This window comes from Poecilia formosa, unplaced genomic scaffold (assembly GCF_000485575.1).
Source record: "Poecilia formosa unplaced genomic scaffold, Poecilia_formosa-5.1.2 Scaffold159, whole genome shotgun sequence".
Lineage (NCBI taxonomy): Eukaryota > Metazoa > Chordata > Actinopteri > Cyprinodontiformes > Poeciliidae > Poecilia > Poecilia formosa.
The window spans coordinates 776,579-789,401 of NW_006800098.1; the positions used below are offsets into that span (position 1 = coordinate 776,579).

Sequence of the window (12,823 nt, forward strand, 5' to 3'; positions counted from 1 at the left end):
CAGCAGAAATGAATTTGACCCATTACATTAATAAAATAGGTGACTGCTCAATTTATCCAAGACCCAGGATAATTTAGCCACTGAAAAAAATATCTTATGGTCAAAAACTAATTATGCAGCCTCCTGCAAATACATATTACGACATAAATTTAGCACCAAGTCATGTTTTTTTTTTATACAAGACATCCAAGCACAAATGGATGTGCTTGACATTTTTTAGGTTACTTTTTTTTTTAAATCGGATTTTCATCGAGACCTACTAAACTCTCCAAGACCATAGAAATATCAAATCAAAAGAGTGACAACTTTACACGGTAGAGGTGAAGGTCTATTAAAGGGGTTATTAATACAGACTAATGTGGACTTACGTCGAGAAGTCTAGTCTATTAAGCATTAGAGACAGAGAGTGTAGCAAAGCATATTAAACATCACAGCAGTTCAAGGAGTTATTAGACTAGAAGCAGAAAGTAAGGAGCAGAAAACATCCTTTTTAATAAACATCACAAAGGGATAGAGGGTCTGATGCAACATCGTGTGACAAAGTTAAGGTAAATGTGAAGTGTGGCAGAGTTCCAAGCTCAAATTGTTGTCAAACCGCTAAATACAGGTGAATTAGCTCTACAACTCATGTAGTCAACCCCAATCTTTTGTGCCATGTTAGAAAATTAAACACTATTAAGTCTTGATACACATTTGCATTGCTTTCCTAAATGATGATGAAGGTATTCTTGCAGAAAGTTATGATTACATAAACATTACCCTTTAAGACTGTAAAACATGCCGAGCAAAAGTCGTCGATGCACTTACTGTATTCCAGAAGAGATGAGAGAAACGCTGACCACTACTAAGTCCAGAATGTTGAAATAATTTCTACAGAATGAACCTTTATGGAGGAAGGCTCCATAGGCTGTCATCTGCAATTAAATGGACAATGTTTTCTAACATGTTTTTTTAATATGGAATAGTTACATTTTTAACTAACTCAGCCTCATCTAGACCTAATTGCTAACAGTATAGAGCTAATTACTTTCACAGAATCTCAAAAGCAAGACAAATGTTGGCAACATTTATCAGAGTGGGGTCATAAAGTCCTCTCTAAGGCTTTAGGATTTTAACATAAAATAACGGTAGTTGTTGGTGCCTTTGTATTTACGCAGAGTATTTCTGCATGAAATATTTAAGCTTGTTTAATCTGGAGAGAGTGTGCCAAAAAAAAGAGAAAAAATATGTGTCAAAAGTATTTGGCATGCTCCAAAATGTATGTTATAACCAGTAAACACTACCTTAAGAATGATCTCAATGGTGAAGAGTCCAGTGAAGACGTGATCTGCATAGCCCAGGATCTGAAAGCACAACAGGAAGCATTGTTTTTTTGTGCGTGTCTCATTTATATAACCATTAAATCTCGAGGAGTAAACAGAAATATTTCATAGTTGTTTAATCTTTTCCTGGAATGAAAATGTAACTTTTTTCCCCTCTAACAGTGAGGATTTTTCTTACCTAAATGTTATCTTTCATATGTTCTACTAGAGCTGCATAAAATATTGAATCACATTCATCATTGGAACATCAATATTTGCAATACTGCACCCGCAATGGATTTCTTGCATTAAATTTTTGATAGGATATTACATTTTAAGAAAATATTTATGTATTCTAGGGCATTCATACTTTGCTCACAAATAATACATTTGGACAGTTGGATGGACTCCAACTGCTCTTGATGCCTATACTGGATGTATGGTTTGGTTTTTGTAAATTTAGATGAGCAGCAATTTTATAGTTGGTATTTCCTGATTATGAAGATCAACACATTTCAGTGTCCCTTACTGAAATGGTATGTCTGCTTTTCTCTTCTCATTTTGAAGCCTTGCCAAGAGAAATAGGCCTCTTCTTTTTCTCTTTTACTGATTAATTATTGATTAACTTTTAGAATAAATGTAAATCATCAACTAAAATAGCAACAATCCAAAAGAGCACTGTGGATGACTCCACATAAACTAACATTGTAAAGCATTTGTTAAGATTTATTTCAAAAAGAGACAAAAAAAAATTGCAAGCAGATTAAAATGCATGCAACTCTCTAAATCTCTAACTGCTCCTAGGTGCTTGCCCTGTTTAACTGTAATGTGTACCAATGCCAGGGAAACTTCTATAAAGCAGATCCCCGTTGGCCCCAGGGGGACGCGTGTTTCTGACTGAGAGAGGAAACGATGTACATGAGCAGATAAAACACTCATGGTGCTCAGCCTTTCCATTATACCACAGCACAATTACCACCATAAACACTAAATAAATAATAAGCTGTATAAACAACACACAGCGAGGCTTTATTAATAAATGCAGCTGCCTCATAAGGACAAACTGTAATGACTTTGTAGTTTTAGAGCTTTGCGCTCGAGGCCGAACGTCTCTGCTCCCATCTCGTGATAATACAACACTTGAGGACAAAAGACATTGTTTTAATGCACCTCAGTACAGAGTTTTGGTTAAGTGAAGGTTAACTAAAGTAAAATAAGCAATTTGTATGTGTACAAAACAAAGATTACACTTATATTTCTTGCTTGGGTAAAAAAAAGAAAGCATGCATTAAAGTGAGAAAAGAAGAGTTTTTTTTTGCAAGTTAATAATAGTTACAGTACTGGAAGCAATCTCATTAAGTGTAACAGGCCAGGCACAAACAGCTCAGTTTGTCTATATTTTGCTGTCAGCTATAATCCTTTAGTTAATAATATGTGTGTGGGTTGCTAATGATGGCTACCAAGACATCAGTCTGTGCCGTGCTTGATGTGAGTCTTATCTGGCCCCATGTGAGTGGAGGGCCTCAGGTCCAAATCACAACAACAGCAGATTAAGCTAAAGGACATGGCAAACAAAAGGAGTCTAAGAAATAGTTTAAAAAGGTAAAGAAATATATAGTAACTGCACCAGTTCTAAAAGAGAATCTCGGTTTATTTAGTTCATAAATTGTAANTTCAACTTCTCCTGAATTGAACTTATGACAAGTTATGACAAAGCAATTTGCTTTATATCATCTTTAGGCCTCTAACGATAAATATGACAGTTCTTTTTCCAAGGTGGAAGAATCTGATTACACCTTGTGCTAAATATGCTAAAATATATACATATAGCAATAAAAGAAAAATTAGAGCAATGAGAATTCCCATTTTTGTTTGTCCTGTCATCCTTCACTTGTCTAAGATCAGGTGTCGGTGATAACCGGTCTAGAAAGACGACGCTCTCCCTAGTGACAATCTCCAGCTCATTCTGAGGGATCCAAAGGAATTCATATCCCAGAAGGCGTCTGCGATGTCCCTTCGACGAGTTCTGGTTCTGATTCATTCATGCAAGTCAGGATGCAGCGGAGAGCAGAGGATGAGACATGCAGATTTCCAGACGCATAATCAGTATAGCTGATTGCTTGTAATATCCCAGCAGGAAGTCGTAATCCTTTACATTTCAAGAGTCAAGTGGCCCGAATGAGGATCAAAACCATAATTAACGGACATAGGATGTAATTAAAAAAAAAAAAAACGTGAGAGAAAAGTACATTAAAACGCAGACAAATTTAAGCATATTCCACACATATTCATCGGAATATTTAACTAACATAAGAAATGGACAGTTATGCTACGGGAAATTCATTGGCACAGAATAGGGAATAAGATGGTAAAGAGGTAAAGAGGCAAAGTATCTGGAAGTCAAGTTTATAACTCAATCTGCCACCTGATTTCTGAAAGAGTCGTTCTTGACCGGATCCTCTGCCGCCAGGCTGATGCTGCTGAGCAGGATGAAGAACAGGATGAGATTGGTGAAGATGTTGTGGTTGACAATCTTGTGGCACAGAACCCTGAATCTGTTGGGGGAGGAAGGAGGGAAAACAAACTGAAGCAGACGAACGAGAACAGGAGGAGAAAGAGAAGAAAATGAACAAAAGGCAGAACAATGGCATCAAATTTACTTGTTGGTGTGGCTGAAGACGAAGAAGGCGCGGGCCTCGGGCATGGGAACGGCCTTCTCCTTTAGCTGAATGTCAGAGAGCGGCCGCGGCCTCGGGCCCACCGGCATCTCCGGCTCGTCCTCATCCTCATCTCCTAATGAGAGGATCGGACGAGAGAGAAAGAAAAGGAAACAGAAAAAGAGATGAACAGAAACTAAGGTGAAACATTGGAGAGAGATGGCAATTTTATTCCTGTTGGGAAAGAAAGCTTTTTTTTCTTTTTTTTTTACCAAAATGTCAGAAAAAGCACAATTGTTTGACAGCTTGGTTTGCGCCATTGTTCTAGAAATAGAACGAGTTGTATTGCTGCTAAATGTCAGGGATATTTTTCTTACTGTGCACTCTACCTATGTAATCATTCACAGGATATGGGTTCTTCTCTTCATTTTCATCTCCACAGCAGTCATCCATGTTGATCTGTGAAATACAGATTTATTCATCAGCTAATTTTGCTTACTAAACTTTGTCGCTTCAGTCTTTTATTTTTTTTTATGTCAGTAAGTACCTTGGTTGCAGTGTTGGCTTCTCCATCAGAAGTGATGGACTTCAGCTCAATCTTCTCACTCTTCTTTTCCTCTATCGGTGGCTTCTTGTTATCCTGACGCTTCTCTGGACTGCCAAGCCTGATAAAGAAAGAATATCTTACCTTCTTTGAATGTTATTTACTCCCTGCTAAATCATAGATTTGCATTTGTTTACTGCATAACAAAGAAGTGATGACAGGATAGTGGTGCACTGAGTTCCGGCATCCAGCAGTTCATGCCTTGCTAAGATTTGCCACATTTCTCAGGCTTAGCCTCTTTTGGGGTTTGCAAATCATTAAACATGTCTCATTTCTTGCTCTTTCTGCTTTCAGTTGCTGCATCTCTTGGTTTCTCGGTTTTTTCCATCTCACCTGGCCAGTTTTTTCCTCTCCTTCGCCTCCTCCTCTTCTTTCTGAGCCGATGTCAGACTCTCAGCATCTGCTAGATTGTCAACAGCGATGGCCAAGAAGACATTCAGTAGGATGTCTGTTCAGAGGGGTAATGTAAGAAATAAGTACCAAATAGATGAGACGGTGCAGCAGGCAAGACCGGTCACAAATCATTCCAGTACATAGCTTGTAAAAATGCCGGGATGTACACATTTCTTTTTGCACAAATGTATTCTGGGCAGAAAAGCAGCTTCTCCATTCACTTCAGTTCCACTGTGCGTACATGCGATAGCATGGCTCTCATAGTCTGCAGGCAGAAAAGGATACAGTTTCCGCAGATGAAGAGGATGATAAAGTAGATGCAGACCAGCATGCCAGGAAAAGACGGGCCTCCGTACGCCATGATGCCATCATACATAACGGAGTTCCAGTCTTCTCCTGTTAGAATCTGTGGAACAAATAATGCAGACCGGTTTTACACGAAGAACGCATAAACCAGCAAGAGGACGAGCATATGAGACAAAATGGACACTGAAATGACCCTGAAAAAATAATAATAAAGAATAAAAAAGCAGTATTGTTACCTGGAACACAGTGAGCAGAGACTGGGGGAAGTTGTCAAAGGTGCTCCGTCTGGTGTCGTCAAAGTTGAATTTCCCCCCGAAGAGCTGCATGCCCAGCAGCGAGAAGATGATAATGAAGAGGAAGAGCAGGAGCAGCAGGGAGGCAATGGAACGAACTGAGTTGAGTAGGGAGGCCACGAGGTTGGAGAGAGAGTTCCAGTATCTACGGAAAAGAGAGCGCAGACCCAGATGACGTTTGCCTGGAAAATGTTGGGCTGAACTTGTGTAGTCAGTGCCGTGAAAGTCGTAATGACCTTGTTATTTTAAATATTCTCAACAGGCGCACGCAACGCAACACTGAGATGCCAAGAGGAGACATGATCTTTGTTTCAACTAGAATGGTCTCTAGTATTCCTCCGCACACGACGAAGCTGTCGAACCTGTTGAAGAGCGACACGAAGTATGCCTGCGAGGCGCAAAGAGAAGGGAAGACGGTTAGAATCGGGTCATAAACAAAAACATTTTCACTTTTTGTCACATTACAACAAACATCAATGTACTTTATTAGGATTACACGTGGTAGACCAGAGATCTGCAGCTTGCAGCTCTTCAGGGTAAAGTTATTATTATTGAGTAAAATTGACTATGAACTGAGCAGTGGATTTAAATACCGAGGCACGTCACGATAACAAATTTTGCTTGGCAATTAATTATCCCAGAAATTATTGTGATAAATGATGAATTGTGATGTTGAGGCCGCTGTTTACTGATGGTATAAACGGCTTAACAATGCAAAGACGCACTCTCAAAGAGCAATAAACTAATTTCTAAAGAACATTTAGCGCTGACATTTTAAATATCCAAAATAAACACACAAACCAAAAACAAATAAAATGGATTATGAAGTTTCTGTAAACAAACTTGCCCTTCAAAATATATTAATCATTGGGCTCAGACATTGAGCACAGGATATATTGTCAAACTTTGTTGGAAAAAAACAAAACAAAAAAACAAAAACTGACTTACTGGGTGTCAAATATTTGCAGCATTTTTTTTTATGCTGGCTTCTCAATGAGATCAATGTTGCGATTAAGCAAGCTATTTTATGCTGGCCTTTTTGTATTATGTTTGTCGATTAATCCCTGTAGTAATTTTGGACTGTCAGTAAGACAAAGCCACCTGTTGACTGATTTTTTTCTTTTTTTTTTTTTTTTTTTTTTTCACGGTAGAAAACCTGCCTTGCATGTTTTAGGTGTAGATACATGTTTGTTGTATTGTCGTGTTTAATTGGTACTATTTTACCAAAGGTTAAGTGATTTACCACAGATTGCTCCCATAGTGCAACTGTCACGTTTGGCTTTTTAGACCAACATTTCCTTTGCTTTCTCCTCGCTAAGCTAACCATGAGCCTTGGCGATAACTGATGCGAGATTTCACTCCTCCTCATGGGCTCGACACACGGGAGCCGATGTCGCTCCCTCTGCGTTCGTTACATAAGGAATTTGCGTGATGAGCGACAATCACCTGGCTTCTGGTGAAATTCATGCACGTGAAATTTTGAGGTCGTACCAGTAGACGTGCACTTGCAGTCTAGTGACAAGACAAAACGAAAGTTGAAAACTGTTCAACTTTTGTTGCTGTCGTTTCCTGTGTGTTGGGAATCACCCTGAGTGGCGGAAAACTGACACTTTTCACTGGCCTTTTGTCACTTCCTGTATGATGAGCCCTTTACTCTGAGGAAACTAGAAAGGAAGGAGGCAGCTAAAACTTCTCATCATCCAGTCTCTTTGCTGGAGAGATGCACGATGAAAATAAACTAGCATGTGACTTGACTAACTAACCCTTCATCACTTTCCTTTTACTTCACACCTAATAGCATAAAAATGGCATTGTGCACAATTGTGCACCCCTTTGTGATGCACTAATTCCATAATATTTTGATAAAATACACTGAAGTCAGTGGTTTCAAAGCATTGCCACCGCTTACCTGTAGACCAAGACTGTACATCTTTAGGAGCATCTCACCAGTGAAGAGCGCTAGTAATACTTTATTTGCTATATCTGCAGACGGGAACAAAATTAGAAGATGAAAAGAAGCTGAAAGAATAATTTTGCGCTAAATATTTCCATTCCTATGATTTGTATATTTACGTGTGATGTATACATTGCGCGCGACGTACCTTGCACGTCTGTTAGCCACTGCGGCTGCTTGTGATGTTCAGAGGCGATGGTCAGGGTGTTGAGAAAAACCAGGAAGATGACCAGCCAGTAGAAAACCTGGGACTTGACTGCTGCTCGACACTTTCGCCTGCACAACCTGTTCCACCTGCGAGAGTAGCGACTGAGAAAGGCAGATTGAGAGGTGAGGAAAGTTTTGGAGAGGGTAGAAACAGAGGAAACATGTCGGATGGTATAGGTCAGAGGGCGAGTGAAGGAAAAAAAAAATGAGAGAAACAGAGAAAATGAAAAAAAAAACATGGAACCAGATGGATGGTAATACGGTGCCAATGAGGAAATAAGGAACAATCCGCAGTGAATAAAGAGAGAAAGGCAGTCAGTGGGGGAAGAAGAAGAGGAAGAAGAAGGAAAAGTTAATTGGTCAGTGCACAGAATCGGGTTGACATCAGCTCCATATCTTGTGGCTGTCTGTTGTCTTAAAGCAGAGATGTGGAACAGTGTTAGTCATCAAAGGTGTTTCATACTAGCAGCAAACTTTGAAGAGCTTTTGTAGCAGAGACGGAGAGACCATTTAAAGAAAAGAGGGAAAAGACACTTGGAGACAGACATTAAAATGAAATGTATTTTATCTACAAATGAGAACTGTACTTTTGACTAAAGAAAAGAGCCGAAATGATGCAGTTAATTGTTCCTGGGTTGTCATGTGGACTCATTCCTCTTCACTTTCTTTTGCTGTCCACCGTAGAAAATGTCCTTCATTGTTTCTGATAATTGCCGGCTTCACGCCTCGCAAACAATCTACTCTACTCCGCGCACAATGGGTCGCACACGGGTCATTTTACATCTCCTCCCATGTAGGAACAATTTTCCACAGTAATTTCATAATTGTCCCGTTCTGAGTAAGTGACATGAAAACATGTGAAGGCAATATGAGGGGGATTTACTTGTTCTCATAGCGGCAGTAGTAAAGTATAAATGAAACTTTGTGTCTCTAAACTGCATTGATTTAATATTCATCTCCTCATAAATAGTCTCTGGAATGACATCTACTTGTATAGATGCTTAAACATCATAAATCCCCTCAAAAGGAAAACACTTTTTTATGAAAACACTGAATCCTGCTTTGGTCTACACACACAGGTTATTAGGCACATCTTCCTTGTGGCAGTTTGGACCCTATTCCCTGTTAGAAAATGCTCTAATTCTTTGTGCTATAGGTCCTGTCTGGATTGATAATGGTGTTGGAAAATATCCATTTTGGTCCTTATTGTCTTAATAGCACATTGCAATTTCATCCCTGAGGTCTTCTATTGGATTGGACCTTACCATGGAGGTCACTGGGAAGCTCCAATAGCTTCCAACTCAGTGTAGCGAAAGAAACCAGTTTCAAATTATTTCAGATTTGTGCATTATCTTGCTGGAAGCATCGACTAATTCTGTGGTCATAAAGGCTGTGGCATTTATACAATTCTCAGTTGTACTAAGTGACCCAAGAAAATATCTCCCAAACCATTAGAGCAGCCTGGGACTGTTGATACAAGACAGGATGGATGGAAGTGCTACTTTTGTATTTTGCATCCTTGTTTTAAATTTGTCTAAACACTGGGAAAGCATGGTCATGGTATTGTGAGAAGCACTTATATCATGCCTGCTATAAACATTAGAACTGTGCAAATGATTAAGTATTCATAACATTTAGTTTGGCATTTAGGCTTCATGAGAGAACAACATTTTTAACGGCGTAAATAACATTTTTGTATCACCGGGATGAATGCAGTACCACACGATGTATCATAAAGGTATCAGATCCGTGATTGGTTGCTGTTTTTCATAGAAGTAAGAATATAGAAGTATTCATGATCAGCTAAATGTATAAACACGGGCTTTTCAGGATTTCATCTCTTTCCGTTTGCTTTCAGTTATGGCCCACACAAGACACCACTCACAACACAACACGAGCATAAACACACCCTGACTCTGTAATGGAGCTAAAACATTTAATGCCACCTCTTATGACTATTTTCTTCACTAATGGAGAGCATCAATTTAAAACCTTTGTGTTGGATATGTCGATGTACCTTACACAATGTAAGAAATTAAAATGATGGAAAACTCTCACCTTTGAATGGTGCTACATCGAGGTATTAGGGACTTAGCTTTTTATCTTGTAAAATGATGTGACTCTTTTTGTTCAGTCTAAAATTAAATCAGACTAAACTTTTACTTTTTTTTTTACTTCAGTTAGGATTGTTAACATTATTTCTATTTGCTAAATGAGTGAGAGAATATCTGAGGTATAGTTTATTACTATTTTAGGGCTTTGTCAGCTTCTGATAAATCCAGCTGATTTAAAACAGGAAACTTTTGGTCTGATTTAATGTCAGACACTAAGAAAAATAAAGAGTAAATACTTGACATCAACTTCAGATTAAATATCATGGAATTAGTACAGAATATTCTGTAAATGAAATACCTTTAATTTATTACTTGTCATGTTATAATTAGTGAGCGCAGAGGGAGTTTCTGTTAGTTTGATCATGTTAGTTTGAGATTTTCCTGCTTTCCTTTCGTTTTGTTCTCCTCTAAAGTAGCACGCAAGCCCAAAGACACTAACACACATCCACAGCCAATAAATAAGTACGACTTCATTAGAGGACTACGGTAAACATGTACTAACCTGAACTTGGATTTGGAGATCCTAATTCTGGAACACAGAAAACAAAATGGATTATACAAAAACACGTAGCACACAGACAGACAAAAAACACGAGACGGAGGTGATTTGAAAAGGGTAAAGGGGAATATGGCTTCCCCTGTTTTTGTAAAAAGATTTGCAGCATATATGTTTCTTGATCAACCTGCATTTGTTTTGCATATTTCACAGGTAAGAATTTTAGGCAAAACAACAAAAGATGCTGCAGATGATCAAAGAAAATATTTTCCAAATGGTGCAATTCTCACCAGTTTCAAGTAGCCATATTAGAGCCCGAGAAAATGAATTTTATTGTGAGCAAATCACTCTCTTGAACATATACATACATATATATATATATATATATATACACAGTACACAAACACAGTGGCATCCAGTCAAAAGAAAACAGTTTGATTTTCCTCTAGTCAATCCTGGTGTAAAAAAAAAGCCAATATTCATTAATGCAAGGAAAGTCTGTTGATTGTTCACCACTGTAACAGGAAAAATGTACAACAGGGAGAACTGATGACAAGATATCATGGAGGACATTTTGACAGAAGAGAAGAGAGGAGAAGGAAAAAAAAAAACAATGTCCATTGCAAGTACCATAGTTCATAAAATGATTGATTCAGATTGATTTGATAACTGCCGAATCAATCTGAAATCTATTTTTTGGGGGGTTTTTCTTGAAATGTTTGTATTTGCGCTCTGGTTTGGTTGACAAAAATCAGATGAACCGATGGAGCAGCTGACTCACTGGCTGACTGAACAGCTGACGGAAACAATGAAGCGTCTTATTGACGGCCTGAAAGAACGAACAGAATGACTGACTGGCTGGATATGGGACCTGACAGTGCATACTTCCCTTCATGTGTCCGTCTCGGTGAAGAGACCAGCAGGTGCTGAAGTAGCTCGTACCCCAAGGGTCTGTCTGCTGGCAATGTGAAGAACTGACAAACACTGAAAGTCCCATTTTAAAAACAAAAAAAAAACAAAAGTGTAGGGTGGGGGGGAAAGCCTTCAGGAAACGCTCTATATCCGGGATGAAAACACCTTGATGTAAAGTTTTGGTCAATGGGAGGTCTATATTCTTTTCCAAGTGTTGCAAATAAAAAAAAAGAAAAAGAAATATATATATAAAAAAATTAAGATAGTGCATACTTTTGTGATTTTGTAAATCAGAAGAAGTTGTTGCAGTCTGATACGATTTCCTCCATGTGGCTCTGAGCGGCTAGCTCTCCTGAAGCAGTCATTAAAAAAACACAACTATCTGTGCAAGCTGAAAATTCATAAATCTGTCATAACATTCCTGCGATCGAACTCATAAAACCAAGTTGATGACTTAATACGACGACTATTGAGTCTGCAATCTAAAATGACCCACCTTTTTTCCCCCCATTCTTTTTAGCCATTACAAAAAACAAACCAAAAAAAAAAAAACTCTTAAATTTGTAGCCAATATATCTACAGAGGTGAGGTTTTAAATGTGGAACAGGAAAGAAGAATTATTGATAAATGGGGTAGACCAAGTGGTCAGACAGATGAATGAATGGATAGATGAACATCAGAACAAATGGATTGAAAGACAGACTGACAGATGGATGGATAGATAAATCTATTGGTCGATAGGCAGGATAAATGACTTGATCAATAGGAAAACTGATGAAGGACGAAGAGCTGGATAAATAGAGAAATGGATGGACAGACAGGTGAATGGGTGTGTTTTCTAAAACTTTACTTCTACGGATAAGCTGAAATCATATTATATCTTTATATGCTCTTCATATTTTAGTTTTTATGTTCAGGTTAATTCATTTTGACAGTATACGAATAAACACAAACAACACGACGAGTACATGACAACAGACAACGTACAGATAAATGACCCTCATCCAAACATGCTCTCTAACTTTGGTCCGCAAATTTGTTTTGTGTCGTATAGTTTTACTCTGGAATCGCCTGCAGCCCGTTCCATTAACGAGCAGTTTTGGATTTGCTTTTGCATGCTAAAGTAGAGGCTTTGCTGGAGGTCACGGCTCCTGTGAGGCCCTGCGTCAAAGGAAGAAGGCATCTCATTTGTTCTGAATAATGTAAAATCACAAGAAAAGCATCCGGGGGATAGCAAGGAGTGAGTGAGTCAGCCGTTTGTGAACTCCCACAGGGGAGGAGGAAAGCGTTTCAACGGCCAAACTCAGGTGGGGCAGAGACGGATCAGAAACACAGAGAGAGAAATGATGTCGCATAGTCATACTTGCATAAGAAAACTCATGTAAAGATATGTTTTAATATTTAAATTTTGGCAGTGTTGTTCTAGAAATGTCAATAAAGTCAAAAGGTCATGTTCATAGACTTTGAAAAAGAAAAACAAAACAAAAAGAAAACGGCCCCTGTGGGAACAGAATGTGCGGTTATTTGTCTCTTCAGATAAATCACCTTCACCCTAATTAAAGTTTTATCTGTGTGGAGTGTATTGA

The 12,823-nt window shown here is 38.5% G+C and overlaps 1 protein-coding gene across 19 annotated transcripts in view; it reads right to left on the minus strand.

Moving 5' to 3' along the window:
* Window positions 1–12,823, minus strand: part of cacna1c (calcium channel, voltage-dependent, L type, alpha 1C subunit) — a 171,060-nt gene that overhangs the window by 39,423 nt on the left and 118,814 nt on the right. For 18 of the 19 annotated variants that reach the window (XM_016677613.1, XM_016677602.1, XM_016677612.1 and 15 more), the window contains 13 exons: window positions 10,332–10,358; window positions 7,657–7,817; window positions 7,464–7,537; window positions 5,791–5,942; window positions 5,498–5,699; window positions 5,241–5,361; window positions 4,896–5,010; window positions 4,506–4,623; window positions 4,348–4,417; window positions 3,962–4,094; window positions 3,727–3,856; window positions 1,284–1,343; window positions 808–914 (listed from right to left, as the gene is read on the minus strand). In XM_016677613.1, coding sequence (XP_016533099.1) covers window positions 808–914; window positions 1,284–1,343; window positions 3,727–3,856; window positions 3,962–4,094; window positions 4,348–4,417; window positions 4,506–4,623; window positions 4,896–5,010; window positions 5,241–5,361; window positions 5,498–5,699; window positions 5,791–5,942; window positions 7,464–7,537; window positions 7,657–7,817; window positions 10,332–10,358 — 1,470 coding nt within the window. The remainder of the gene's footprint in view (window positions 1–807; window positions 915–1,283; window positions 1,344–3,726; window positions 3,857–3,961; window positions 4,095–4,347; window positions 4,418–4,505; window positions 4,624–4,895; window positions 5,011–5,240; window positions 5,362–5,497; window positions 5,700–5,790; window positions 5,943–7,463; window positions 7,538–7,656; window positions 7,818–10,331; window positions 10,359–12,823) is intronic. The other variant, XM_016677605.1, reaches the window with a different exon arrangement.